This window comes from Colletotrichum phormii (genome assembly GCF_030913505.1).
Source record: "Colletotrichum phormii strain CBS 102054 chromosome Unknown BDP81scaffold_13, whole genome shotgun sequence".
Classification (NCBI taxonomy): Eukaryota; Fungi; Ascomycota; class Sordariomycetes; order Glomerellales; family Glomerellaceae; genus Colletotrichum; species Colletotrichum phormii.
This window is the reverse complement of record NW_026851455.1, coordinates 1,104,396-1,128,842: the sequence shown is the minus strand read 5'-3', so window position 1 is coordinate 1,128,842 and position 24,447 is coordinate 1,104,396. Positions and strand designations below refer to the sequence as shown.

Sequence of the window (24,447 nt, the reverse complement as noted above, 5' to 3'; positions counted from 1 at the left end):
CCTTTATTTCTTTCCCCTCCCCCGCTCTTCAAGCGCAACTCTGCATCTGTCGCCAGCCTTGCTCATCCTTTGAAGTCGTCGACCACGCGCCGCTCCCTCCCGCCGTCGCCTAAAATCCACGATCCGTTCGACTCAACACTTTTCCTTTCCCTCGGCGACCAGTAGTGCCTTTTCGCCTGCGCCGGCATCGGCCCACCCGTTCCGAGCGACGACACTGTGTTCTTGCCGCCGACGCCGACGCCGTCCCACGACTCACATCGCGACAAACGCAGGCCACCCACCACTACGCAATCCCGCCCTTCCGCCGATTCTGAGCCAAACCTGCCCCCCCGACTCTCGCATCTGAAGTAGTCGTCGAGGCTCGTAGATAGCCATGGGCAAATCGTGAGTCTGCCCCGCCCACCAAACATGCCTTTTCTTGGGGTCCCATCATGAAATGGTCCGCCGAGGAGACGTCATGTTGAGGCGATCCGCCTCTTCGGAAGCATGGAGCACCCGCGCTCGATCGTCAGACTCACCAGCTGATACCATTTCTCTGTCTAGTCAGTCCAAGCTCTCCCAGGAGCAGCTAGCTGAACTGCAGAAGTCCACCCATTTCGATAAGAAGGAGTTGCAGCAATGGTACAAGGGTATGTCAGCCACGATTTTCATGCTTGATTCGATTCTTGCGTTTTCGCGCACGGCGGCCAAGGCCTGTTTTCTTTGTATCCGAGTCTTTCAAATACTGACAATCCGTGGCAGGCTTCCTCAAGGATTGTCCCTCGGGCATGCTCACCAAAGAAGAGTTCCAGAAGATATATAGGCAATTCTTCCCCTTCGGTGATCCAAGTTCATTTGCAGATTATGTCTTCAATGTCTTTGACAGCGACAAGTCCGGTAGTATCGACTTCAAGGAGTTTATCTGCGCCCTCAGTGTTACCAGCCGAGGCAAGATGGAGGACAAACTCGACTGGGCCTTCCAGCTGTACGACATTGATGGGGACGGCAAGATTAGCTACGACGAGATGCTCAAGATCGTCGAGGCAATCTACAAGATGGTGAGTCTTTTCTGTGCGGACCGAGGCGGTCGCATGGTGCTCTGATTGAGTTCGCGATCTGCGGCACCCGCCTGCCTCCCAGACGAGATGCAGAATGCTGACAAAGATGACTCGCAGGTCGGCTCCATGGTTAAGCTCCCTGAAGACGAAGACACCCCCGAGAAGCGCGTACGGAAAATCTTCCGCATGATGGACAAGGACGAGAACGGCAGCCTGGACATGGAGGAGTTCAAGGAGGGAAGCAAACGTGACGAGACCATTGTATCGGCACTGTCTCTCTACGACGGCCTGGTGTAGTGTGGCGCGGAGGAACACTGAAGAGGGCAAAAAGGGAACTCCCATGCCACCGCCACGCCCTCGGGTCTGTTTTCATGATTATATGTGTTTTTGGGCAAGGCGAGCTGCGCGCAGTGATCAAAGTGCGACTTTTATTATCCAGGGCTAGCAGGAATGGTATTCCAATGATTTACTGCGACCTATTTTATTTGCCTTCACGTTCCTATCGTGAGCCGTCGTTTCGTGGACAGTGACTGTGCAGAAAGGGAAAGAAAGAGAGAGGACGGTTGTAAGGATATACAGCCTGCTGTCGGGTCATGGTGATAAGTACCCCCGAAACTCCCGCCGGCACGGCATCCTCGGGCCCAGAGACCGGGACCCCGACTCGGCCCGGCCGGCTTCAGGTGGATGACAAGCCATCGGCACCATCCAATTCTCCGCCACATTCACACAACGCAACGAATCACACACTGAGTGATGAGGAACGAGGTAGACAGACGCCGTCGAATAAAACTGAGCTAGATTAAAAGAAAACACATCCTTGACTCGACCCATAAGACCCGCCGAGATACTGATGGATAAGGTAGAGGTAGAGGTAATCGTTGTTACAAGGTTGGACGCGCGCGCACACACACACTATACTCCTGGATATCAAGCGTCCCGTAGCCAACCCAACCCGTTGCCGCAAAATTAGGGGAGAATTACAAGATCAAACCACATGATCAAACGTGACGGAAACAGTCCGGCCCTTTCAAGACGAACCGTAGGCCTTGTTCACCTCGTCCTTGTACTTTTCGAGGATCTTCTTACGCTGAAGCTTCTGTGCGGCCGTGACCAGGTCCTATATGATACGTCAGCAACTTGAGTTTGGCAGTCTCGAATCGAAATAATACTCACATTTTGTGGTGTCCACTCCTCGTCCGACATGACGACGCCCTCGATAATCTCGATACCAGAAAGGCCACCTGAGCGGCCGGCGTTCTGCAACTCCTTGAGGACGGCGCTCTGCAACTTCTTGTCGTGCACCAGCCCCTCGAGGTTGCTGCCCTGGACGCCAATGCTCTCTGCGAGCTTGATCAGAGCCGGCTCAGCAGGCACAATGATGGCGATGGGCTTAGCCTTGTTGGCGTCGGCGTAGATGCAAATGTTGGCAACCACCGCAGCAGCGCGGTAGATGGACTCGAGCTTCTCGAGCGCAATGTACTCGCCGTTGAGAGTCTTGACCAAGTTCTTCTTGCGGTCAATCAGCTTCAGGTGACCCTGGCTGTCAAACTCGCCAATGTCGCCCGTCTTGAACCAACCATCCTCGGTGATGGCCTCCTTAGTCTCCTTGGGGTTCTGGTAGTACTCCTCCAGAACGGAGGGTCCACGAATCCAAACCTCGCCCTGAGGGTTGGGCTTGTTGGTGGCGTAGTAGCCGGCCTCGGCAAAGTCAACCAGCTTGATCTCAATGGACGCGGGCATGGCGCCCATGTTGTTGACGCTGAACTCCAAGGGGTTCGTCAGGCAGCCCATGGCCGTCGTCTCGGTGAGACCGTAGCCGATAATCATCGGGGCAATGGCCATTGAAATGAACTGCTGGGTTTCCTTTGCAATGGGACCGCCTCCGTTCATGCAAAGCTTGAGACGACCGCCGGTGGCCTCCTTGAGCTTCTTGAAGACCACGGAATCGAGCACGCCAGTGCCGGGAACACCGAGGCTCATCATGTGCTGCTTGGCAGTAAGAGCGTTCCAGAACAGTGTCTTGACGAGGGCGCTACCGGCGTTGACCTTGGCGATGATGCCCTTCTTGACAGTCTCCCACACCGCGGGGACACCGACCATGACGGAGGGCTTGAACTCCCTAATGTCACCGGCGCAGTTGCGGACAGAGTTGTCGGACAGGGTCTTGGGGTTGCCGTAGCCCATGGTTGTGCCCCAGTAAATGCAGGCGTTCTCGAAAACGAACTCGAGGATGTGAGCGAGCGGGAGGTAGGTCAGAAGGCCATCGCCGGGGCCAATGAAGGGCTGCACAACGGCACTAACACCAGCAACTTTGTCTCGTCAGTACGATGTCGCTTACATTCAGGAATTGCACTTACCAGCAGCCACGACAGCCTTGTGCTTCAGGGGAACACCCTTGGGGGTGCCGGTTGAACCAGAGGTGTACATGATGCAGCACAGATCCTCGGTGGTGGGAGGGACGGGGTCGACCATGTTCTCCTCGCCGAGCTTTCGCAACTCCTCGAAACTCATGACCTGGATCTCAGGGTGGGCAGACTTGAGCTGCTCGAGGTGTGTCTGCTGAATCTGGTGCTGGTTGTTCCAGATGACGTAGCGAATGTCCTTTGCCTCGTTGAGAACGTTGCCCAGCGTAGGCAGCAGGTGGGGGTCGAGGAAGATGGCCTTGGCGGAGGTGGCAACCATGGAGTACTTGAGTCCCTCCTCGCCGAGGGTGTCGTAGGCCGTAACCACGGGCATGGACTGGGAGGCAGCGCCGTGGGACATTGCCAGCCAGTGTTGGCTCGTGGCGGCGTAGAGGTGCAGACGATCAGCCTTGGTCAGGCCAATCTTGCGCAAACCGGAGCCGAGCTGGAGAGTAAGGCGCTCGTACTCGTGGAAGGTAATGTATTCGTAAGGACTCAACTCGAAGTACGTCCATTGCTTGTCGACCTCGCGCTCCTCGCCGTCGACCATCTTCTTCACCTTCTTTGTCTCTCGGTGGGTGTTGACCAGCTTGCGCGAGCCCAAGCACCTGGCGTTGCCGTATTTCTCGGCGCTCTGCTTGACGAGCTCAAAGGTGGTTGTAATCTTGCCGCCGCCGGGAACGGTAATGAGATCGGGGACGGCCTGGGGAAGTCGGCGGGGCAGAGTCTCGCCGTCCTTGGCCTCGGCGCCGGGAGAAGGGACGGAGAAGGGCCCCTTTGCCTGCATCCTGGGCAGGATGTCGAGCTTCGACTTGGGAGGCGGAACCTGAGCCATGGTGGGCAAAGTTGGCGGGTCACGACGCGGCTACTTTGGCTGTGTGGGAGAGATGGAGGATCGGGGAGGCTCTAGAAAAGTCGTGAAGCACGGAAGCGACGGGTCGCGAAGACGGCGTTTAGCTTTGCGACAGCTGAAGGATTCTGCCCGTCTAGATGAGTTTATTGGGTAGAGGGTGAGAAATACGGTTAAGTTGGAGGAGTTATTGAGAAAATAGTTGAGGAAATAAGACGGAAGGGTAGGGGAAGGGCAACCCAAGGTATTTGAACTTGAGGAGAGGGCAAGGAAGGACCTGACGGATAGACGACGTATGTAGCACGGCACGCAGCGGCGAGAGTGGCAGAGGCAGAGGTGGACTGCAGAGACGGGGAGCTTGGGGGAAATCTTGGCTGCCACTGCAAGTATGCAAGGTTGCAAGGTTGCCTTTGCAGGGCGAGTGGATCTCCAATGCTCCATGATGCTCAAAAGGTACGTACCCACTCTCGTTGTCGCTGAAGTCACCGAAGTCTGCACTCCACGGAGCCATACCTAGGTACATAGGCACTAAGGTAGCACGCGGTTGTCAGAATAAATGGCACACTTGAGGTAGACACTACCTTTCTACTGATATTATTTAATTCTTATTAAATTCCATCTCAAATTAAAGATCTTTAAACTATTTTTACTAAAACTTTTTTGAATTTAGTTTAAAAATTGTATATTTAAAAAAAACTAATTTCTGATTTCATTGTTTAGAATCGAGTGCTTAACTTGGAGCTGCTTGTAGGTGTGCCACTTTTTCTGACAACCGCGTGGGTAGGTAGATGGGTGGCTCAAGCTCCAGCATCCGCGGCCGCCCTCGTGCACCATCGTCCAGTAAGAAGGGACGCCTTCCAGGTTCCCATTGGTACCGACTGCAAGTTGGACGGTGGAGGTCGGGTCCCCAAGTCCCTAAAGGTAAGGTACCTTGGCGTGAGGTGCTTCGTTGGGGTCAATTGGAACGGTGCCGGTACCTTGCGTTGGCAACCAAGTACCTCTCAGCGTCACTGCTCTCCACTGCCTGTGTGTCCTTCGGCCGACCTCACAGACGAAAAGATTCGAGGCGCAAAGACAGCTGCACCTCTAGAGGACCGTCACCCATCCGCCCCATCTAGCAGCATTGGCGAACGGCCGCAGGATACCTTCCTTCCCTTACCTAGGCACCTAGGCTCGCTCAGCGCGACGATCCCCGTCGTCTGTTCTTTTCCCCGCCTCTCCAATTGGGGAGTGCTGGTTTCTGTTGTGTTCTCCATGCCTAGGTATCCGTAGACCACACTCGCCTCGTGTCTGTTTCTTGTTCCGTTGACTGTTTCAATCCTCTTCAACATTCCCTCCGACCCTCCGTACCATCATGGCTCGTGATATGAACTAAAGGTCCATGTACCTCGCCCGAGTGAGAACCGCCATCCTACCATGACGTCTTCCTTCGCCCCCTATCTTGGGCGATTCCACCGAGGCGCCCAGCCCAGACTTACATGGCCATCCCGTCCCAAGCCGGCCCCAAGATGCCCAGCTGCATTTCCGGGGAAAGTCAAACGGGGGGGACACCAGACGCCTATATTGAACCTCTCCAGGTCACGGCTTGTCTTGCGTTGTCCCCCCCCTTTACATACTCATGCAGCACCACGAGATACACCTGTACGGAATACAGGCTGTACCAACTAGGCATTCTCGCCAAATACCAAGCACGACACCAAACCCGATGAAGCCGTCACAAGAGTCACGAAGCAGGCTGGTGAGTTACCCGCCGCTCTTGGCAAATTGGTTGGCGCCTTGCCCTCTATTTCATCCCACTGGACCGTCCATCAGCGCCGCGCCCCCGAGGTCAGCCGGTTGTGTTTCGCACCCCTTCGTTGCCATCCAATGCTAGACCACGGCCGTGCATAGCTATCAACAATATCCCCAGGTAAAATCGGGCACGCGGTGGAGGTGAGAACTTTGATACAAGTTGCAGCCAAGCACCCCAAGCAAGCCCCCTCTTCAGCTCCCTCAATCATCCAATGATGGTCACAGCCACCGTTGCAGGAGTCTTTGTGCTGTCGGGTTCGCTATCGAAAGCAAGTTGACCCTATCCGTACCTATACCTCTCCCGTACTCGACTTACTTAGGTATTAGTGGCTACCCAAGCGGTTGGTTTCTAGCCCACTGACGGCCTGTCTCCCGAGGTCTGACCATGTTGCTGTGGGATTATGCGCTCGATTGGCTGCCTCCTGTTGGGAAGCACCAGCTGGCAGCAAGGCGAAGGTTTCGTCACCCTGTTTATGCGTGGCAGTGATTATTCTCGAAGAGAGTATCGACCAAAACCTCGGTAAATCCCATCGGCTTCGCTGATGATAACCCGAAGAGCCAACAGTGTACCAACGTCATTCTTACACGGAGGGTGGACGTTGCTGTGCCACAGTGAGGCGAGTGCCCACCGTCCGAGTGGCTGGTGCGTCCCCTTTGATGCATAGGCGTACACACAGGATATCTCTATAACAAGTATAAGCGGACTTAGGCCCACCGGTGATCGGAACTAAAGTCGTTCAGCAATCTCAGGTACCTTACCTCACTTAGAGCTCCCCTGCATCTCCAAAGTACTGCAAAGCTTCACTTACACCGAGCCTTGAAAGTCGGTTCGCCTACCACTCATCACTCTCTAGCTATTGAGATTTCTGACTCACTCAAAACAGCCATGGCTTCTCTAGTAGCTGCAAAGAATCAGCTGCGTTCCGTCATGAAGGACAGGCTCGCCCTCATTGCCCACGAATCCATCAATAACCAGAGTAAGACATTGCCAAAGCTGCGTCCCGACGCCATCTTAACTTCTCACCCTAGGCCGAACGGTATTCGAGACGCTCAAGACGTTCAGACCATACGTGGAAGCACAGAGGGTCAGCGTCTTCCTCTCAATGCCCTTTGGCGAAGTCCAGACAGACCAAATTGTGCGCCATGCTCTGTCAACAGGCAAGCACGTCTACGTTCCCTACTTACACAAGTCGCCTTTCCTGCCTGGGGAGACGCCTCCCAGGGTCATGGACATGGTCCGTCTGCGCGACATCCACGACTACGAATCACTGCAACCCGACAAATGGGGCATTCCCAGCATTGATCCTGAGACGGTACACCAGAGAGACCGGGTCCTGGGCGAGCCTGGTGCCGAGTCCCCGGATTCCTCCTTCTTGGACCTGATGTTACTCCCTGGTGTTGCATTCGATGTTGATGACAAGTCGGGCTCACTGCGGCGCCTTGGGCACGGAAAGGGCTTTTATGATCTTTTTATCCGCAGGTACACGGCAAAGTATGATGGGGAGCTGTCGTCCCCCAAGCGTCCTGTATTGCTCTACGGCCTGGCTCTCGCGGAGCAGTTCATCTCTCGACCCTCCGACGGACCCATACCCGTGGCTCAGCATGACCAACCACTCCATGGTCTCGTTTTGGGGAACGGGGAGGTCAAGAGGCCGGCAGACAGATCCCACAATAAATAGCTTTTTTTCTTCATGCCGCCTAGCCTTTTTCGTGGTGACAGATCCGTGGTATCAACTTTTTTGTGCAATCGCCCCAGAGCGTGCTTCGCCGTCGTGGTGTCATCCTCTTTCAACTCGAGTCGTTTTCTCTAGCTCGATAAACTTTGGATCAGCGACACGTTGTCGCCCTTCAACAATATTTGTCCTGCGTGCGGGTTAGCGAATCCGCGCTTCGACGTCTCTGGCGGTGGAGTGACATACCCAGCGACTTCCTCTTCTCTTCGGGGTTCGTCTTGGTCACCTGCTTCACTTCGACCGCGTCGTCAATGACGAGGTTCATGAACTCGTCGAAACCCTATCCAACCCTTTTGTGTTAGCCGCCATGTCGAGGTGTACAGGTGGGAGAGTAGACGCGCGCACCCTAATCTTGCCCTCAATTCGGATCGACAGCTGCTCATACAGCCAGATTTGCACCGTGCTGTGTTGTCTATCGAAGGGTCAATACAAGATAATACAAGAACACAAAGCCAGGACTGACTGGAGGAGCTTGAAGATGAAGTTGATGGGAGGAAGCAGGACTCTGCGACCGCCACCGCCTCCGCGTCCGGTCATTTTCGCGTGTGTAGGTTGGGGATTGAAGCGTGTAGGTGGCCAGGCTCGGGTAGTAGGCGTTGGTGCTTGTCGGTCGCGTTTGGATCGTGTCGATGAAGAGTCGTGGGGCAATTGGTCGCAAGCTGAGCAAGATCGCAGAGAGGCTGGCTTGGTACTCTCTGCCTGGCCCAGGTCCGATGCGCAAGGTTCGGTCAGTCGCTGGGAGAAATTGGGCGGAGCTGGCGAAACGATGTTCCACTTACTGGCAGACCCCCACGACGTTGAACAGACCAATGTGAAGTGGTACGTTGGGGATAATTGTGGGCTCTGTCATGTGCAGGCTGCTCTTAGTGACAGGCCTCCCCCTGCAACACTTTGCTCGCCCGTGGTCAACCTTGGAAGATGGCCTCCGTTGTTAAAGATACTTACCTCTCCAAGCGATATTGGGTGGCAGCCTAAAGTACCTTTTCTCGAAATGAAAGCCACAGTCCCCCCAGGTTAAGGTACCCCGGGCTCCGGCCTTGCCCTGTCGTCTGTCTTTGAGGTGCCCTACGAGAGTGCTCTGCGGTAAAACTGTCTTAGCCGGCTCTAGTTAGGTTACCTTAGGTTCCTTGTGCTCTGATCCGCCCGCTGTCCCGCCAGCCTGACTGACGTTTTATTTTCCTTTCGCGAACCTCCCTCCACCACCCCCTCCATCTGCCACTTTTGGACCATTGTCGGCGCACTGCTTTGATAGCCTTTCAATCTGCCACCCCAGCAGCTCGACGCTCCTTACAGCCCGCAAAGAGCTCACGTCCTCCCTCTGCTGCGCAAGACTTTCGACTTTCCTTATATTCCTACCGCCCTTGCGGTTCCCTAGCGCGACGTCAAATAGCACCACAACCGCCACTTTCCTCAACTGCCACCTCACCCCGAAATCGCACTTTGGCTGCCCGTGCCATCCATCCTCCTAACGAGTGACACCTGCGATATTCACAGGCCCGGAATCATGACCACGAACGGTGCCTCGGAGGCCTTTGCGCCCCACGATGTCCTATCGGCTATGGTTACGATGCGTGGTGGCGAGCAAGAGAACAAGAAGAAGGCGCACGCCTACTTGGAACGATTCCAGAAATCTGTCAGGACACCCGGATACGGAGACCAACACCCTTGCTAACGGACTTTTGCAGGACTCTGCGTGGAGCACCATCTTTGGTATCCTCAAGAACAGCGCAGAGCCCGAGGCCCAGCTCTTTGCGGCCATTACTTTGCGCGGAAAGGTAGATAGTTGCGGCGGTACTTGATGCGACAGCGAGCTCACCATGGCGTTTTTTCCAGATCACCTACGACCTTTCGACGCAAGTCCCAGAAGCCGAGCACCTTGCGTTGCGGGACCAAATCCTTCTTCTCCTCAAAGACTTCGCCGCCGGCCCCAAACCGATACGAGTCCAGCTTTGCGTCTGTCTGGCAACACTAGCGGTGCAGATGACGACGTGGAAGGACGTCCTTCCTACGGTGGTTTCGGCTCTCAGTGACAGCGTCGAGAGCCACGCAGCCATCCTCGACTTCCTGCGCGTGCTGCCCGAGGAGGTGACCGAAGGCCGCAAAATCACCTTAACTGTATGTGGATCACGGAAACATCGAACGGCTTCTCACTTCCCGCGACGTGGTTTTACCGGGCCGATTTCAACAAGGATCAGAGTCTAATTGGCAATGATAGGAAGAAGAGCTTTCCGAGCGGACCAAGGAATTGCTGGGTGACAATACGGATCAGGTCGTGCAGTTGCTCATCAACTACTCACAATCTTCTGGTAATGCCCATCCTTCTCTTGCCGGCCCCTTTTTGCGGTCAAAGCTGACTCTCTGATGTAGCATCCGCCGCTCAAAACCCACAGCTGATGGAGTGCATCACATCGTGGCTGCGCGAGGTCCCCGTCAGCACCGTCGTCAACTCACCCCTCCTCGACGTCATCTTCAACGGCGTGGGCAACGATTCGGCTTCCCAGGAGGCAGCGGAATGCTTGTGCACAGTCTTTAGAGAAACACGGGATGTGGATGACAACTTGGAGACGATCCAGATTCTCCTCCCCCGCGTTATTGCTCTCCGTCAGAGAATCGCCGTGGTTGTTGAAGAGGAGGACACCGAGGTCTACAAGTCTCTTACCAAGATCTTTGCCTTGGCCGCGGAGGCCTGGGTTGTGGCGATTGCCCGTGAGCCTGGCCACTTCAGACCCCTTGTGGACGCCGTCCTCGAATGCGCCGCCAGAGACAAGGACCGCGATGTCATTGAGCACACATTCCAGTTCTGGTACGAGCTGAAGCAGTACATCGTCCTGGAACGCTACATCCAGGCTAGACTGGAGCTTGTGGACATTTACTCAAAGTTGGTCGACATCTTGCTCTCACACCTGAAATACCCGCAGTCAGAGTCTGCGAGCGAGACGGATCTATTCGACGGCGACCGCGAGGCCGAGGAGAAGTTCCGCGAATTCAGACACCAGATGGGCGATACTCTCAAGGACTCTTGTGAGGTTATGGGTGTTACTGACTGCCTCACAAAGGTTCTCGAGGCCATCAAGATCTGGATGCACAGCTATGCTGGCCAGGCTTCGGCGACTTCGGTCCCTCACTGGCAAGAGCTCGAGGCACCTCTCTTCGCCATGCGTGCCATGGGACAGATGGTTGACAAGGAGGAAAACATTGTCCTGCCTCAGCTCATGCCTCTTCTTGTCCAGATCCCCAGCCACGAGAAGCTTCGCTTTGCCACAATCATGGTACTGGGTCGCTACACCGAGTGGACTTCGGCGCACCCCGAATATCTGGAGCCTCAGTTCAACTACATTGTGACATCGTTCCAGACGGACTCGAAGGAAGTTGTTCGAGCCGCGGCCATGGCTATCAAGTACTTCTGCACCGACTGCAAGCAGCTCCTGAGTGGCCAGGTCATCCAGATGCAAGAGTTCTACGACCAGATTCTCGACAAGCTGCCCGATCAGAGCCAGGAAGAGATCACGGAGGGCGTTGCCAGCGTTGTTGCTGTGCAGCCGCCCACCGAGATCTACAAGCTGCTCAAGCTCTACTGCGACCCGTTGGTGCAGCGGCTGATGAACAAGGCCAACCTTGCAACGGACGACAAGGGCAAACTGGCGCTTGCAGGTAGGTTTTGACCAAATACATCATTCGGGGACACGCGGCTAACTCGACTTTAGACCACCTCCAACTCATTACCATCTTCATTCAAATCGTGGTGCCGTACGTCGGTACTGGCGAGGAGAACCCGGCGGTCAAGTACTGGCAGGAGGTCTTCCCCGTGTTGGCAACAATCCTGGACAACTTTATGGGCTTCGTTCCGATTTGCGAGAGGATCTGCCGCTGTTGGCGAAACATGATCATCTCCTACCGAACCGCCATGACACCCCTTCTGCCGGAGATGGCCAACAAGCTAGCCGGCGGCTTCGCTGCTTCGAGGCAAGGCGCGTTCCTCTGGGTCACGGCTGCAATTCTGCGCGAGTTCTCTGAAGACCGGGAGCACGTCAACCAAGAGATCACCCAGAGCATCTATGCCTTCTTCGAGGCCCAGACCACGACATTCTTGCGCGTCATGAGCGAGCTGCAGCCGAGCGAGCTGCCCGACGTCATCGAGGACTTCTTCAGACTCCTGATTGACGCACTTCTCTACTACCCCGGCAGAATCGTACCATCTGAGCTCTTGGGGCCCATCTTTGAGGCTGCCATTTACGCCCTGACCTTGGAGCAGCGCGATCCGCTCTCGGCGACGCTTCACTTCCTGCGTGATCTCCTCACGTACGGAGGTGACAACCCTGCGACATCTGATGTCCTGCCACCGGATGTGGCTGCTCAGATTCGTGAGGTGGTCAGCAAGCTTCTTGCCACTCACGGTGAGAAGCTCGTCAAACAGGTCATGGCCGGAATGATGATTACCTTCCCTCGGGATTGCTTCGCTGACGGTAGTGGTGTCTTGCTGGCCATGTTCGAGCTATTCCCCGCCCAGACGACGACGTGGGTTGAGAACACTATCCAGCTCCTGCCTCCGGGCACCATCACGCCCGCTGAGGCCAACCGACTCATGGCCAAGATCAGAGAGCGTCTCAGTGGCAACGATCCCACCGCCATCAGACAGGTGAGAGCGCTGTTGCAGGACTTCACCAACACATATCGTCGGCGCTACGTGGCTCCGCGGGAGGGCCTTGGCCAGCTGGAGGCAGCTCGTTTTCACTTCACAGGTTAAGGGTGGGATTCTGGTGGAGGACGGTATTATAAAGGCCACCACTACCCCGAGTGCTGTCCAGGGCAGGCTAGAGGGTTGGGATAATGTGCTGCCCATCGAACTGGCCAAGGGTTCATTATCAGAGGGTGGAAATGGGAGAGGTTGGAGATGGAGAGCTTCCGCTAGACCTGACTGGAGGCGGACAGCACTATGATGAATGACACTTGGGCTCCAGTGTCCTTCGGCCGAGGCAGGTAGAGGATGACAGGCGGAGGGTATTTCGAAGCCTAATTAGAGGCAATAGCTGAGGAAGCGGGAGGAGTCGGGTCACGAGTGCGGTGCAGTAGTTGGGGACGCACCTTGATCTCTGCAAAGTAGAGACAAAGACGATAGACCGAGACTTGTGAGCATATATGGCTGAACATGTTTGGGGTGGCAAAGAGCGATGGCCTTTCACAGACCGACTGATAGGGGCGCATTGCCTGGTTAGAGCAGGTCGAGAATTCAAAAGTTTTCAATGCGGTCTTTGACTAGTGACGGTGCCCTCTGCTACATATGATAATGTTGGCTTTAATGTTTCTTGGGCTCTTTGGGTAACAAAGAACACTGGATCACGAGTTGAATGTGGTACGTATAGATTGGGCCCAGTCCTAGGATTGCGGCCCGTAACCAGAGGTTTCCAGAGCTTAGTTTGTAATCGAACCTTGTTGATGACTCTCTCGTATGGAATCTTCAGAGTGTTTGTTAAAGTAGTCCGTTCCATAATCCCTGTACCTGACCGTTTACGAAGTTCTAGAGGGACAGAATCGTTGTGTAAGTTGCGACGGACGATCTTATAGACACACCCTGGTTGGGAGCGACGGATCACGAACTTGGGCAGTCACCCCTGCAAGTGGTCCGGGCTTTTCATACCCTAGATGCCATTGGTCACAGCTTAATGACCCCCGACGCAAGTACCGCGACTTGGACCTGCTCGACGCGACGACGGCCAAAAAAAGTAAGAGCGAGAGATGTCTCGTCATGATTGCTTCTCGACCTCCCGAACCGCCTCTGTTTACCACGTCGTACCTCCCGTTTGCTTCCAAGCAGTCGAATGAGCACTGGCCCAGCGCCAACTCAAGATTTGGAGGTGAAAGTCTCCCCGACAGTCTTCACCCAGCTTGAGGCAGCTGCCTTTGATAATCAACACCCTCTCCCGAATCACGACGGCATCAACTCCTTGCGTCCGACTGCTCTCTTCCGAAGCTCCGATACGAGATCAAAGCATTTAGACGAAGAAATCCCAAAGAACACAAGCTCACCGTTCCCACCGCAAACATGCCTCCGAGCAGTGGCACAAACCGGATGGCCCAGTACGCCAGGAATGCGTCCATGGACTCGGGCCTTCCAAACGGCAACAACAACCAGCCGAACCAACAGCGCTCCGAGGCAACTGGCTTCCCTACACGGCAGGCCATCACCGAGTCGGCGAGGCTCCCTGCCCCCAAGCCTCTCGCGTCTGCTATACCCTTGGCATCCCACATCCGCCAGCCTGAGCCTGGCCTTGCCCAACCTCAATCCGCGCCGCCCATGCATCCTCGCCAGCCTTTGCCCGATAGCTCCCCGATACCACAGCAACGAAAGCGTTCCAGTTCGCAGAGCAGTGATGGGCCCGGTTTCTGGCCCGAGTCTCACATAGATAGTCAGTTCGGCTCGCCTACCACCCAACGCACCGAACGGTACGACGCAAATATCGACGACCGCCTTGGTGCAGCGCCGCACTCGCTGCAACCCGCTGCCGAAGTGCCTACGATGCTCAAGTTTGAGAATACCCAGCAGCCAATAGGCAAAAACGGGATGCCCTTCATTATTGGCAAAAACGGCACCATGAGAGTTATGCCAAATATGCAACAAGCCCTCCCCATCACACAAGGCGGCATAGTTCACTCGCGAGAGCAACAGCATGAGCAAGATGCATACTCGAGCGAACCTCTCTACAACTACTCTCCGCAGCGCCAGACAAAAGTTGCCATTCACCCCACTGCTGTGAGGCGACCGTACGGACCCCCCGCATTTGAAGATGACGAGGAAGTCTTCTCGGACGCCCCAACCCGTAAAGTCCCCCAGCCTCAGCAACATCTAAGGCGCGCTGTCAGGAGAGACAGGCCTCCGGAGTCGCGGCGGGCCGAACTCTTTCCAGAGGAAGAAGATGTCGACGGCAGCCTGGCTAGTGACTATCCTGCCACAGAAGACGACCACGGCACTCCTCGGGCTAGTCGTAAGAAGAGTATGCCATCGGAGGCGCGCCCCCTCGAAGACTCGCTTCCAATTGCGGCCCTCGGCCAGCGAGACAAGTCACGGAAGCGACGTCGTGATCAGTGTGACTACGGAGATAACGAGCTCCTAGGGATGACATACTCCCAATTGCGCGAGCAACCCTTTGACGAAGACCCTGCCAAGACATCCCTCCCAACGGCTACGCCTCTGAACGGTGATAGTCTTTCGGTCAAGCTCGATCATTTCAAGGGTCAGCGCGAATCCGATCAGAGAAACTTCTTTAGTCAGATGAATGTTGGCGACTGGGAACGCTCGGGCGACTGGTTTCTGGAGCAGTTCGGCCTTGTTGCGCAGAAGCTGAAAGACGCCCGTAGGGAGAAGCGAGACATGGTTGATCGTTTCGAGACCGAAATCGCCAACCGGGAGGAGGCAGTTCGCGTCCGGACTGAGAACATTACAAAGAAGCTGAGCAAAATCCGCCACAAGGGCGAGGACATGTTGGCAGACAAGGAGGTTTGAAACACGTTCTGCAGAGTATCATCACAAGGCGCCATGGATCATTTTATCGTGTTGACGAAAACAAGGCGTTGGGATGTGTAGCGAATTTTGACGACACTTTATGGCTAATGATTAATGGCTATCATGACTGGCGTATTGGGATGGTTGTGTCTGTAGTATATTCCCGGCGTTGGCACAGGTATTCTCTACATCGTTGATAAGACTGTCCTCACAAAACAAATGATTCCTTTACCGATCTGTCTTTACGGACGACGAGTCTCATCTGGTGGCCCGGACTGTTTGGCAGGATCCCTTTCCTGACATTATCCGAAAACAGCTCATAAGCAGGGTAGTAGCCGTCGACGAACTTGACAACCTGCTCGTCCGTCATGCCCGTGCCCCTCTCCCGACGGAGCGCAGCCTCTTGCTGCAGACGCCAGTCGTAGACGTACTGCGTGTCTTCGGCATCAATGTGGATAAAGACGTCGAGGAGATCAGTCATGGCGTCGTACGCTTTCAGTCTCTCATTCACCAACAGCAAGTGCTCGAGCTTATGCTTCTGGAGCGTCCTGCTGGGCGCCTTCCACTTGGCTTCCACCTCGGCCTCGGCCAGGGTGCGGAACCCGACGCACCAGCCCTCAAAGATGACGACTTGGACCTTGGGCTGGTCTGGCCCGTTGACTTCTGGCCATTGGTTCTCGGGGACGCGGTCCCCCTGGCCGGAAAAGGCTGCTTTATCGTACGAGGGGACTTTGGTGGGGTGACCTCTTGTGATGGAGTCGAAGAATGTGCACGCGAGCTGCGTGTCGTGGGTTCCTGGTTCGCCGCGCTGTTGGACAAGGAGGTTGTCTGGGTGTGAGCTGGCGAGGGCGAGTTGGTCTGCGTGCGTGAGGTAGAGGTCGTCGATGCTGAAGACGAGGGTTGGGTGGCCTAGTTGGGTGAGGGAGGAGGCTAGGGCGGCGACGAGGGTTGTTTTGCCGACGCCTTGGACGCCGTTGAGGCCGATTATGAAGGGGCGTGGGGATTCATTTTGGGGGGTGGTGCGCTTTTTGAGGAGGGAGGTTATGAAGGGGATGCAAAGGGGAGATTTGTCGTCGATGATGGGCGGTGCTGCGGAGGCCATGGCTGTGGTGGTGATGATGGGACCGGTGGTTACGGTAGAGATGGAGGGGGGGGCCGGGGGATCAACCGGTGATCGGGTGGTGCTTGTGAATATGCGGAGGTGGTCCGGCGAGAGTGAGGGAGTTCATGGCCGTTTGGGCGCCGATGCCGAGAGGTGTCCGGCGGGGTTCAGCGGGATGCGGGGCGGTATGCATTTTCGCGGCGGGTTGACGCCGAGACGCTTAATTGATTTCCCCGGGTGTGGTTTGCGCGCCGAGCAAAGGCTCATTTTCGGCTAATCTGATCACCGCGGGTTGCATCTTGGTGAGGGTATCCGTACCTAGCTAACGAGTACTGGTACCGGCAGTTGGCGATGTTTTACATGGTTGGGGTGGGATAACAGCTGTCACTGGGCCAAAGTCTCAATCAGACGCAGAAAGACTTTGTCTTTAATGGATGAATAATCAGCTAAGCTAGGAGCCTAGGAAGAATCGGCAGAACCCCACGGCATGTCAACACGTGCGGTAGGCGAACACACCCGAGATCTTACCAAGGCTAAATTTCCTCGTAGGGAACCATTCGTTGTTTTTTAGAGTTGCATGATTCACAGGGGACCCTGGACCTCCCACGGGAGACTTTGGTCGGCAGCTGGGGTGGACCAGTAGGAAAAAGGGGCTGGGTACCCATACCGGATCTTTCGTCGGCGCCTTCCAGGTAGCTACCTATGAGGTGGTCCCTGGACTCTGGAGACCATCAAGTCAGCATCCGTCGGCATCGAGTGGGCACGGGATCCCGCCCTCTCACCTTTGGACCTTGGTGGCCGAGTCACTGGAGTGGCCGTTCCCCAGTGTTCCACGGCGCCAGACACTGGGGAGACACTGGGTAGGTACGTACCCGTTGCCGACCGGAGGCTGGGCCAATACAGCGCTGTGAATGGTCAGATTGGGGGTCGAGCAGGGGACATGTGACATGGGGTGGCGGGGTCGAGTTCCTTCCCCACATGACCTCATGGGGTATGTACGTACCACAGGTCCGCGACAGGCTCGAGTCCATTGGAGACTTTTTTAACCCACGGCAAACGTAGCATGTGAAGTTAGGCCTTAGCCGCTCTCGGACTAGCGTATTTCGTCGGCTTCGGACACAGGAAGCTGCCTCGGCTCTCTGAGCGGCTGCCGTCACGCTGCACAGAAGACAGTTGCCGGAAGCGCAGAAGTTAAGAAAACCACCACGTCCCGTCCCTTTTTCCCACGAAACAAAGAATCATTGAATTGATCAACGTTGCGAACTCTTCCTACATACCCTATTCCCTTACGCTCAATACTTGTCTGGATTTCTCTGTGCCATCTATAATCCCATTTAGCGACTGTTCTCTCTCTTTCTCATCAACACATCACATACACACAATGGCTGGTCAGCTACGCTTCGACGACCAGGTCGTCGTCGTCACTGGCGCTGGCGGTGGCCTCGGCAAGGCCTATGCCACCTTCTTCGGCTCCCGTGGCGCCAGCGTCGTCGTCAACGACCTCGGAGGCTCCTTCAAGGGCGAGGGCACCTCAACCAAGGTATGGCATTTGACAAAAAGTGTCCGAGTGCGCACCGCTGACGTACTGCTATCCAGGCTGCCGACGTTGTCGTCAACGAGATCAAGGCTGCCGGCGGCAAGGCCGTGGCCAACTACGATTCGGTCGAGAACGGCGACAAGATCATCGAGACGGCGATCCAGAATTTTGGCCGCATCGACGTGCTGATCAACAATGCTGGCATCCTGCGCGATATCAGCTTCAAGAACATGAAGGATGAGGACTGGGACCTGATTATGAAGGTGCACGTCCAGGGATCGTACAAGTGCGCCCGCGCGGCATGGCCCCATTTCAGGAAACAAAAGTACGGCCGTGTCATCAACACGGCCTCGGCTGCCGGTCTCTTTGGCAGCTTCGGCCAGTGCAACTACTCTGGTACGTGTCGCAGCCGACGCCCAATTGATATAAACCGCCTCAAGATGCTAATCCGGTTCATGCAGCTGCCAAGTTGGCCATGGTGGGCTTCACCGAGACGCTGGCAAAGGAGGGCGCCAAGTACAACATTCTGGCCAATGTCATTGCACCAATCGGTAAGTGCAACGTGTGTTGGGCAAGCGGAGCCGTGGGCAGGGGAAATCGTGTGCGCTAACTGGTACAAACAGCCGCCAGCAGAATGACCCAGACTGTGATGCCGCCCGATGTGCTGGAGATCTTGAAGCCCGAATGGGTCGTCCCCCTCGTCTCCGTCCTCGTACACAAAGACAACAAGGACGAGAACGGATCTATCTTCGAGGTTGGCGGTGGTCACATTGCCAAGCTGCGTTGGGAGCGGTCCAGCGGTCAACTCCTCAAGGCCGACGACAGCTACACACCCAGCGCCGTCATCAAGAAGTGGGATCAGGCCATTGACTTCTCCAAGCCTCAGTATCCCTCTGGCCCGAATGACTTCTTGACTCTCCTGGAGGACTCCATGAAGATGGGCCCCAACGAGCAAGGTGAAAAGGTTGACTTCACCGGCCGTGTGGCTCTCGTCACCGGTGGTGGTGCAGGGTAAGCTTAGAAGCCTCGCATGCGATCATCCACAGCTAACGGTTCCCAGTATCGGTCGTGCTTACAGTTTGGCATTCGCCAAGCACGGCGCCACGGTCGTTGTCAACGACTTGGCCAACCCCGACGACGTGGTCAACGAGATTAAGAAGATGGGTGGCAAGGCTGTCGGCATCAAGGCCTCAGCAGAGGACGGCGATGCCGTTGTCAAGGCCGCGATTGACGCTTTCGGACGCATTGACATCATTGTCAACAACGCCGGCATCCTGCGCGACAAGGCCTTCAACAACATGGACGACAGCCTCTGGGACCCCGTCCTGAACGTCCATCTCCGTGGTACCTACAAGGTCACCAAGGCCGCCTGGCCGTACTTCCTCAAGCAGAAGTACGGACGTGTCATCAACACCACCTCCACCTCTGGTATCTACGGCAACTTTGGCCAGGCCAACTACGCCGCGGCAGTAAGTCTCATCGCGCTGAGCCTCGAGACATGATCACTGACAGACGTACAGAAATGCGGTATCCTCGGCTTCTCCCGTGCGCTTGCCCTCGAGGGTTACAAGTACAACATCTACGTCAACACCATCGCCCCCAACGCCGGCACTGCGATGACAAGAACCATCATGCCCGAGGAGATGGTCCAGGCCTTCAAGCCCGACTACATTGCGCCCGTTGTCCTCGCTCTCTCCAGCGACAAGGTCCCCAAGAACCCTACCGGCGGCCTGTACGAGGTCGGCAGCGGTTGGGTCGGCCAGACCCGCTGGCAGAGAACCGGCGGCCACGGCTTCCCCGTCGACGTCCCCTTGACTCCCGAGGAGGTTCTCAAGCACTGGGACTCCATCAGAAACTTCGAGGATGGCCGCGCCGACCACCCTGAGAAGACTCAGGACGGTCTCCAGAGCATCATGGCAAACATGGAGAACAAGAGCAACAAGTCCAAGGTATGAAGCCTACACATCCAGTGGCGCAATTCTGTAAAATAGCAATAGTTTTTAAATAAGAACAATTATTGATCATGTGTCTTTACAGTCAGAGGCAAGCTCCGGGGGTGACAGCAAGTACCTCGACGCCATCAAGGCCGCGCAGAACGCCAAGGGCAAAGGAACCGAGTTCCAGTACGAGGAGCGCGACGTGATGCTCTACAACCTGGGCATCGGCGCCAAGCGCGACCAGCTCAAGTACGTCTTTGAGGGCGCCGACGACTTCCAGGTCGTGCCGACTTTTGGCGTCATCCCGCCCTTCAACACGGAGATGCCGTACAACTTTGACGACATCGTCCCCAACTTCTCCCCCATGATGCTCCTGCATGGCGAGCAGTACCTCGAGATCAAAAAGTACCCCATCCCCACCGCCGCCAAGCTCGTGTCCACCGGCAAGCTCCTCGAGGTCGTCGACAAGGGCAACGCCGCCATTGTCAAGAGCGGCATCACCACGATCCACGCCGAGACCAAGGAGCCCGTCTTTTACAACGAGATGACGGTGTTCTTGCGAGGCTGCGGCGGGTTCGGCGGCCAGAAGAAGCCTGCGGACCGCGGCGCCAGCACGGCGGCGAACAAGCCTCCTTCGCGCCACCCCGACGTCGTGGTCGAGGAGAAGACAACCGAGGAGCAGGCGGCGCTGTACCGCCTGAGCGGTGATTACAAGTAAGTCACTGAAGCCTTCATGCATTTACCAACTTTTGACTAACGTTCGACAGCCCCCTCCACGTCGACCCTGCATTCGCCAAGATGGGCGGCTTCAAGGCCCCCATCCTCCACGGCCTCTGCTTCTTCGGTGTCGCCGGCAAGGCCGTGTACGAGCGCTTCGGCCCCGTCAAGAACATCAAGGTGCGCTTCGCCGGCACCGTCATCCCCGGGCAGACGCTCGTGACGGAGATGTGGAAGGACGGCGGCAAGGTCATTTTCCAGACCAAGGTCAAGGAGACGGGCAAGCTGGCGATTGGCGGCGCCGCGGCGGAGCTGGTGGACGACAAGAGCAAGCTCTAAGCTGCGTAACGGGCGCGCATTCTTTGAGTTTATATGAGTAAATGGCTATCTGTCTCTTTGTATGATTCATGGGGGGTTTTTTTTTAAATCAAGTTTAGGAAATAGGCAGGTTTATGAAAGTTAAAGTTGAAATTTTATTTATCAATTACAAAAGGTTACTTGTTGTGTAGATGAGCGCCGAGACGACAGTCCTCACTTCACTCTACCCTCGTTATGTGAGGTTCGTTTCCCGTTCTCCCGCTTTCTCGATTCCTAATCCCGCAGACCCAGAACGCCCCAAAGATGCCCATATCCCAGTATAATCATAACCTCGGTAAAACTCGAATCCTCTTGTCTTTCTCGTCATGGCGCCTCTACAAAGCACTTCTCTACCAAAGTGGGCTTCACACGAAAATGGTCTCAACCACAAAGTCGCACAACTCGGGCAAGGTCGGCAATTGACCGTTCTTGAGGCGATGCTCGACCGGCGAGACCCCGTTCCTGGCAAAACCCGTCTCCAAAAAGGCCTTTTCGGCCCCATTCAGCTCCCGCTTCTCCGTCTCGCGCCACTTGGCCTCGGCCTCTTCCTTGGCCTCCCTCAGCACCGAGTCGGTGTCCTCGCTCTCCCAGAGGTTGCACCTCGAGCACTCGGTGCAGGGCCGCGGGTCGCCGTCCGGTCTAAAGTGGTCGCAAAAGTGCCTGTACCCTTCGCCGTCTCCGTTGGTACCGCCAATGTCCTTGCGGCAGACGTAGCACATCTTGTAGCCGCAGGGACAGGTGAGCTTGTTGCAGCCCGAGTTCTTGACGAATGATGTATGACATCGCGGGCAGACGCGCTTGATGGCCATGCTCATCGCCTGCTCGACCTGTGTACGTAGCGCAACCAGGGACGACTCGTTACACACGTGAATGTCCTTCCAGGCCTTGGCGCAGGATAGACACGAGCTTTTCCCGCAATCGGGGTTTTGACATGCAAACTTGAGTCCACGGCGCCGTCGGCGATGGCGGCCAAGAGCCAGGTGCCATTGTGCGACCAGGCGGTCGCCAACCGTCTGCTTCGTGCTGACGAGAAGACAGAAAAAGGAGGACAACAAGACCACAGGCAGGAGAAAGGGGACGGTCGCAATGCATACGAGGAGAAGCGCAAGACTGAGTAGACTATCGAGTCTGATCCGAAGTTGCGTTTCTTGTGCTGGGAGGTAAATATCATCCACTTCTGCATAGTCGCAAAAGGGGCAACGAATTAGGGGCATGTTGGAGGTGAGGAGACTGTTTTCTGCCAATCGCTGGTCGAGTTTCCGGAGGATCTCGGCGCCCTTCTTCTCCTCGAGCATAGCGCGGTGTATGTGTTCATAGGGAATATGACCAGGGCACCCGTTCCCTTCGACAGCGAGACATTTCAGCGTGCCGTGGTTTGTGTCGATGCTGCTGTGCCATCCCTGGCCAAACACAGCCTCCGTAATCGAGTGTTGGATACAGCGGAAACAGAGCATATGTCCGTCCGTGTTGCAGGTTGTAAATTCCTCAAAAGTGGATTCGGTAAAGCAGCATGCGCACTCATGCATGGCGCCTGCTTCCTCGGCTTCTTCATTATTCATCAAGAATGCCAGACCTCGATCCTTGTCCTCTTGCGTTTGCCGCGCCCGATCTTTCAGCGGCCGGACCAAATCACGGTAAAGCTCAGAATCGAGCTCGGCGTTACCCGTGGCCTTGAGAGACGGCACGATGGCGCCTTGGCCGGTCGATTTCCATGTTATCAGCGGGTGATTTTCGGCTTCGCCCGTAGCGACCGGTTTCCGGCGGAGGAAGAGGGATGATATGGTAAAGCGCCATGATTTTGAAGAGAGGGATACGAGAGTGTTGCGGGCTTCGAGGTAGGAGTAGTTGGACTCGGCGAGGACGGCGTTGATGGTGGACCTCGAAAGGCCCTTGAATTCGTGCCAAGCCAGCGCTTGCACGGCGTGTTTGTACTCGGCACTTCGGAAGGCTTCGACGCGAGGGATCAGAGGTTCGTCCTGCTCTCCTGCTTCTTCGTTCGCAACCGGGGGTCTCGCAGGTTGGTTATCGACAGTCCTCCAGCGACCCTTGACCCAGGCGACGCGGTTCTTCAACAGGGCGTCGATCACCACAGCCAGCCTCGATTCCTCGTCAAAGTTGATCAACATTTCGCGGAAGACCTGAATCTGAACGTCGGGGAAGATGGCGGCAAGGGCTTCGAGGCTGTTGTTGAGCTCGCGAAGATCGGGGCAGTCGGGGGACAGCGCAGGGAGCTGCTCCTCATCGTAAATGTATCCATGGTGGGAAGTGGAGGCCGGGCCGGCGTCTGTCGTTTGAGACGAGGCATTCTCAGACGCCTTGTCGAGAGAGTTGGACGAGGAGGTCTTGGAGCGGCTGGAGACGAGTTTGTCGGTGGAAGATCCGAGAAAAGTTGTGAGGCCCATCTTGTCAGTTCATGGCTGGCGTAGGCCTCGCATGGCGTGGAACCGACGGTGACGGCCGACTGGAGAGCAATACGTGCGCCTGATGTACAGCGGGAGACAAGGCGGCTACCACGACATGTAGGCACAGTCAGGGCTACGTGACGACTTTTGCAGAAAAAAAGAAGAAAAAAAAGGGATTCGCGATGTTTGCTGAAGAGTGGGCGCGAGGATGCGTGGTGTGAAGTGGTCAAGGATGTCGCCGGGTCCCTTGTCGTTGGGAAATGGCGGACAGGGAAGCGCAGATCGGGGGACTGTTGTCGTTGTTGAAATGAATGTGACCAGGTTCCTTAGTGCCGAGTGATGAGTGATGCTCATCCAAGGACGATACCGATGTACCTCTTGGGCTTGTTTAGGTGGTCCGGTACCGTACCTGAGGTGGGTGTGTCTGAGAAGACCATGCGGGGAATTTAGGGGAATGACCACCACCTGGCAAGGCGTTGGTTAGCGATGGTCACTGTGGAAGCACCGACGTGTACTAAGGCGGTGCTAAGGAGTCTGCATGTTAGCTGCAGCATTCCATCTTCATGCAAACACTAACAGTCTGTGGTCATCACCAGCGCGAGCAGGGAAGGATGTCCCAACAGTTGGAGGTGCCTCGGCCACTGGGTGTGCCGGGCTGTCATGACATTATTATGGCCCACGTCGTGATGGGAAACGAGTATGGACCTCAGTCTAGTATTCCAGTTGAAGGCCTAGTACGAATACAACCACTCGAAATAGCGGTATCAACTTCTACTACACCATGTGGCCACTCAAAAGCCATCCTTCGCTCGGTCTGGACCTTGCCTAAATACAACCAAGTACAGGAGACTAAAACCTTGAGTGAGGCCTCACTGACGGTGATGCTATGTATCTCGGTATCAGTCTCGACAAAGCCTGGTTTCACAGGACGGTGTTATTCTCAGAAATTGGCGATCGCTAGCTCTTACTGCGAATACGATGCTATCAGGATACTAGTTCACACCACCCTACCGAGTTTAACAGAGTAGTGAGCCCGTCTTACAGATAGGACCGTCTAGATGGAATATCAATTCTTCCACTTTCT

General features: G+C 55.7%; 9 protein-coding genes across 9 annotated transcripts; 5 read left to right on the top strand and 4 right to left on the bottom strand.

Annotated features, from left to right (window-relative positions):
• Positions 1-183: 183 nt before the first annotated feature.
• Positions 184-1,481, top strand: BDP81DRAFT_47928 (uncharacterized protein). Its single transcript, XM_060594884.1, has 4 exons — positions 184-384; positions 544-629; positions 742-1,037; positions 1,155-1,481. The coding sequence occupies exons 1-4, from the start codon at positions 374-376 to the stop codon at positions 1,332-1,334; spliced, it is 573 nt and encodes a 190-aa protein (XP_060443890.1). The 5' UTR covers positions 184-373; the 3' UTR covers positions 1,335-1,481.
• Positions 1,482-2,064: 583 nt separating this feature from the next.
• Positions 2,065-4,274, bottom strand: BDP81DRAFT_322904 (long-chain-fatty-acid-CoA ligase; the record flags this gene model as incomplete). The annotated part of the gene is made up of 3 exons (XM_060584742.1): positions 2,065-2,154; positions 2,211-3,346; positions 3,395-4,274. 3 exons carry the CDS (start codon positions 4,272-4,274, stop codon positions 2,065-2,067), a joined length of 2,106 nt encoding a protein of 701 aa, XP_060443889.1.
• A 2,692-nt stretch (positions 4,275-6,966) lies between these two features.
• BDP81DRAFT_323320 (5-formyltetrahydrofolate cyclo-ligase) lies at positions 6,967-7,759 on the top strand (the record flags this gene model as incomplete). The annotated part of the gene is made up of 2 exons (XM_060584786.1): positions 6,967-7,057; positions 7,110-7,759. The coding sequence occupies 2 exons, from the start codon at positions 6,967-6,969 to the stop codon at positions 7,757-7,759; spliced, it is 741 nt and encodes a 246-aa protein (XP_060443888.1).
• Positions 7,760-7,887: 128 nt separating this feature from the next.
• BDP81DRAFT_395736 (LSM domain-containing protein) lies at positions 7,888-8,350 on the bottom strand (the record flags this gene model as incomplete). The annotated part of the gene is made up of 4 exons (XM_060588102.1): positions 7,888-7,943; positions 8,000-8,093; positions 8,159-8,225; positions 8,277-8,350. The coding sequence occupies 4 exons, from the start codon at positions 8,348-8,350 to the stop codon at positions 7,888-7,890; spliced, it is 291 nt and encodes a 96-aa protein (XP_060443887.1).
• Positions 8,351-9,180: 830 nt separating this feature from the next.
• Positions 9,181-12,690, top strand: BDP81DRAFT_47885 (exportin 1-like protein). The gene is made up of 6 exons (XM_060594866.1): positions 9,181-9,446; positions 9,499-9,588; positions 9,647-9,928; positions 10,029-10,119; positions 10,181-11,464; positions 11,518-12,690. The coding sequence occupies exons 1-6, from the start codon at positions 9,318-9,320 to the stop codon at positions 12,555-12,557; spliced, it is 2,916 nt and encodes a 971-aa protein (XP_060443886.1). The 5' UTR covers positions 9,181-9,317; the 3' UTR covers positions 12,558-12,690.
• Positions 12,691-14,420: 1,730 nt separating this feature from the next.
• On the top strand, positions 14,421-15,311 carry BDP81DRAFT_323235 (extracellular mutant protein 11-domain-containing protein; the record flags this gene model as incomplete). The annotated part of the gene is made up of 1 exon (XM_060584779.1): positions 14,421-15,311. The coding sequence occupies one exon, from the start codon at positions 14,421-14,423 to the stop codon at positions 15,309-15,311; it is 891 nt and encodes a 296-aa protein (XP_060443885.1).
• Positions 15,312-15,519: 208 nt separating this feature from the next.
• BDP81DRAFT_322654 (D-glycerate 3-kinase) lies at positions 15,520-16,413 on the bottom strand (the record flags this gene model as incomplete). The annotated part of the gene is made up of 1 exon (XM_060584717.1): positions 15,520-16,413. One exon carries the CDS (start codon positions 16,411-16,413, stop codon positions 15,520-15,522), a length of 894 nt encoding a protein of 297 aa, XP_060443884.1.
• Positions 16,414-17,794: 1,381 nt separating this feature from the next.
• On the top strand, positions 17,795-20,943 carry BDP81DRAFT_395732 (short chain dehydrogenase; the record flags this gene model as incomplete). Its single annotated transcript, XM_060588101.1, has 8 exons — positions 17,795-17,953; positions 18,010-18,346; positions 18,412-18,501; positions 18,574-18,961; positions 19,011-19,419; positions 19,471-19,899; positions 19,988-20,601; positions 20,655-20,943. The coding sequence occupies 8 exons, from the start codon at positions 17,795-17,797 to the stop codon at positions 20,941-20,943; spliced, it is 2,715 nt and encodes a 904-aa protein (XP_060443883.1).
• A 383-nt stretch (positions 20,944-21,326) lies between these two features.
• Positions 21,327-23,363, bottom strand: BDP81DRAFT_322554 (uncharacterized protein; the record flags this gene model as incomplete). The annotated part of the gene is made up of 1 exon (XM_060584708.1): positions 21,327-23,363. One exon carries the CDS (start codon positions 23,361-23,363, stop codon positions 21,327-21,329), a length of 2,037 nt encoding a protein of 678 aa, XP_060443882.1.
• Between the last annotated feature and the right edge of the window lie 1,084 nt (positions 23,364-24,447).

What these genes read in the sequence shown, in the direction of transcription:
- BDP81DRAFT_47928 (XM_060594884.1), top strand. An exon ending in GTTGCAGCAATGGTACAAGG is followed by an intron (nt 630 to 741) that starts GTATGTCAGCCA and finishes AATCCGTGGCAG; the next exon opens with GCTTCCTCAAGGATTGTCCC. An exon ending in TCGAGGCAATCTACAAGATG is followed by an intron (nt 1,038 to 1,154) that starts GTGAGTCTTTTC and finishes GATGACTCGCAG; the next exon opens with GTCGGCTCCATGGTTAAGCT.
- BDP81DRAFT_47885 (XM_060594866.1), top strand. Translation starts at nt 9,318, where the DNA reads ATGACCACGAACGGTGCCTCGGAGGCCTTTGCGCCCCACGATGTCCTA. An exon ending in TGGAACGATTCCAGAAATCT is followed by an intron (nt 9,447 to 9,498) that starts GTCAGGACACCC and finishes GGACTTTTGCAG; the next exon opens with GACTCTGCGTGGAGCACCAT. An exon ending in CCATTACTTTGCGCGGAAAG is followed by an intron (nt 9,589 to 9,646) that starts GTAGATAGTTGC and finishes CGTTTTTTCCAG; the next exon opens with ATCACCTACGACCTTTCGAC.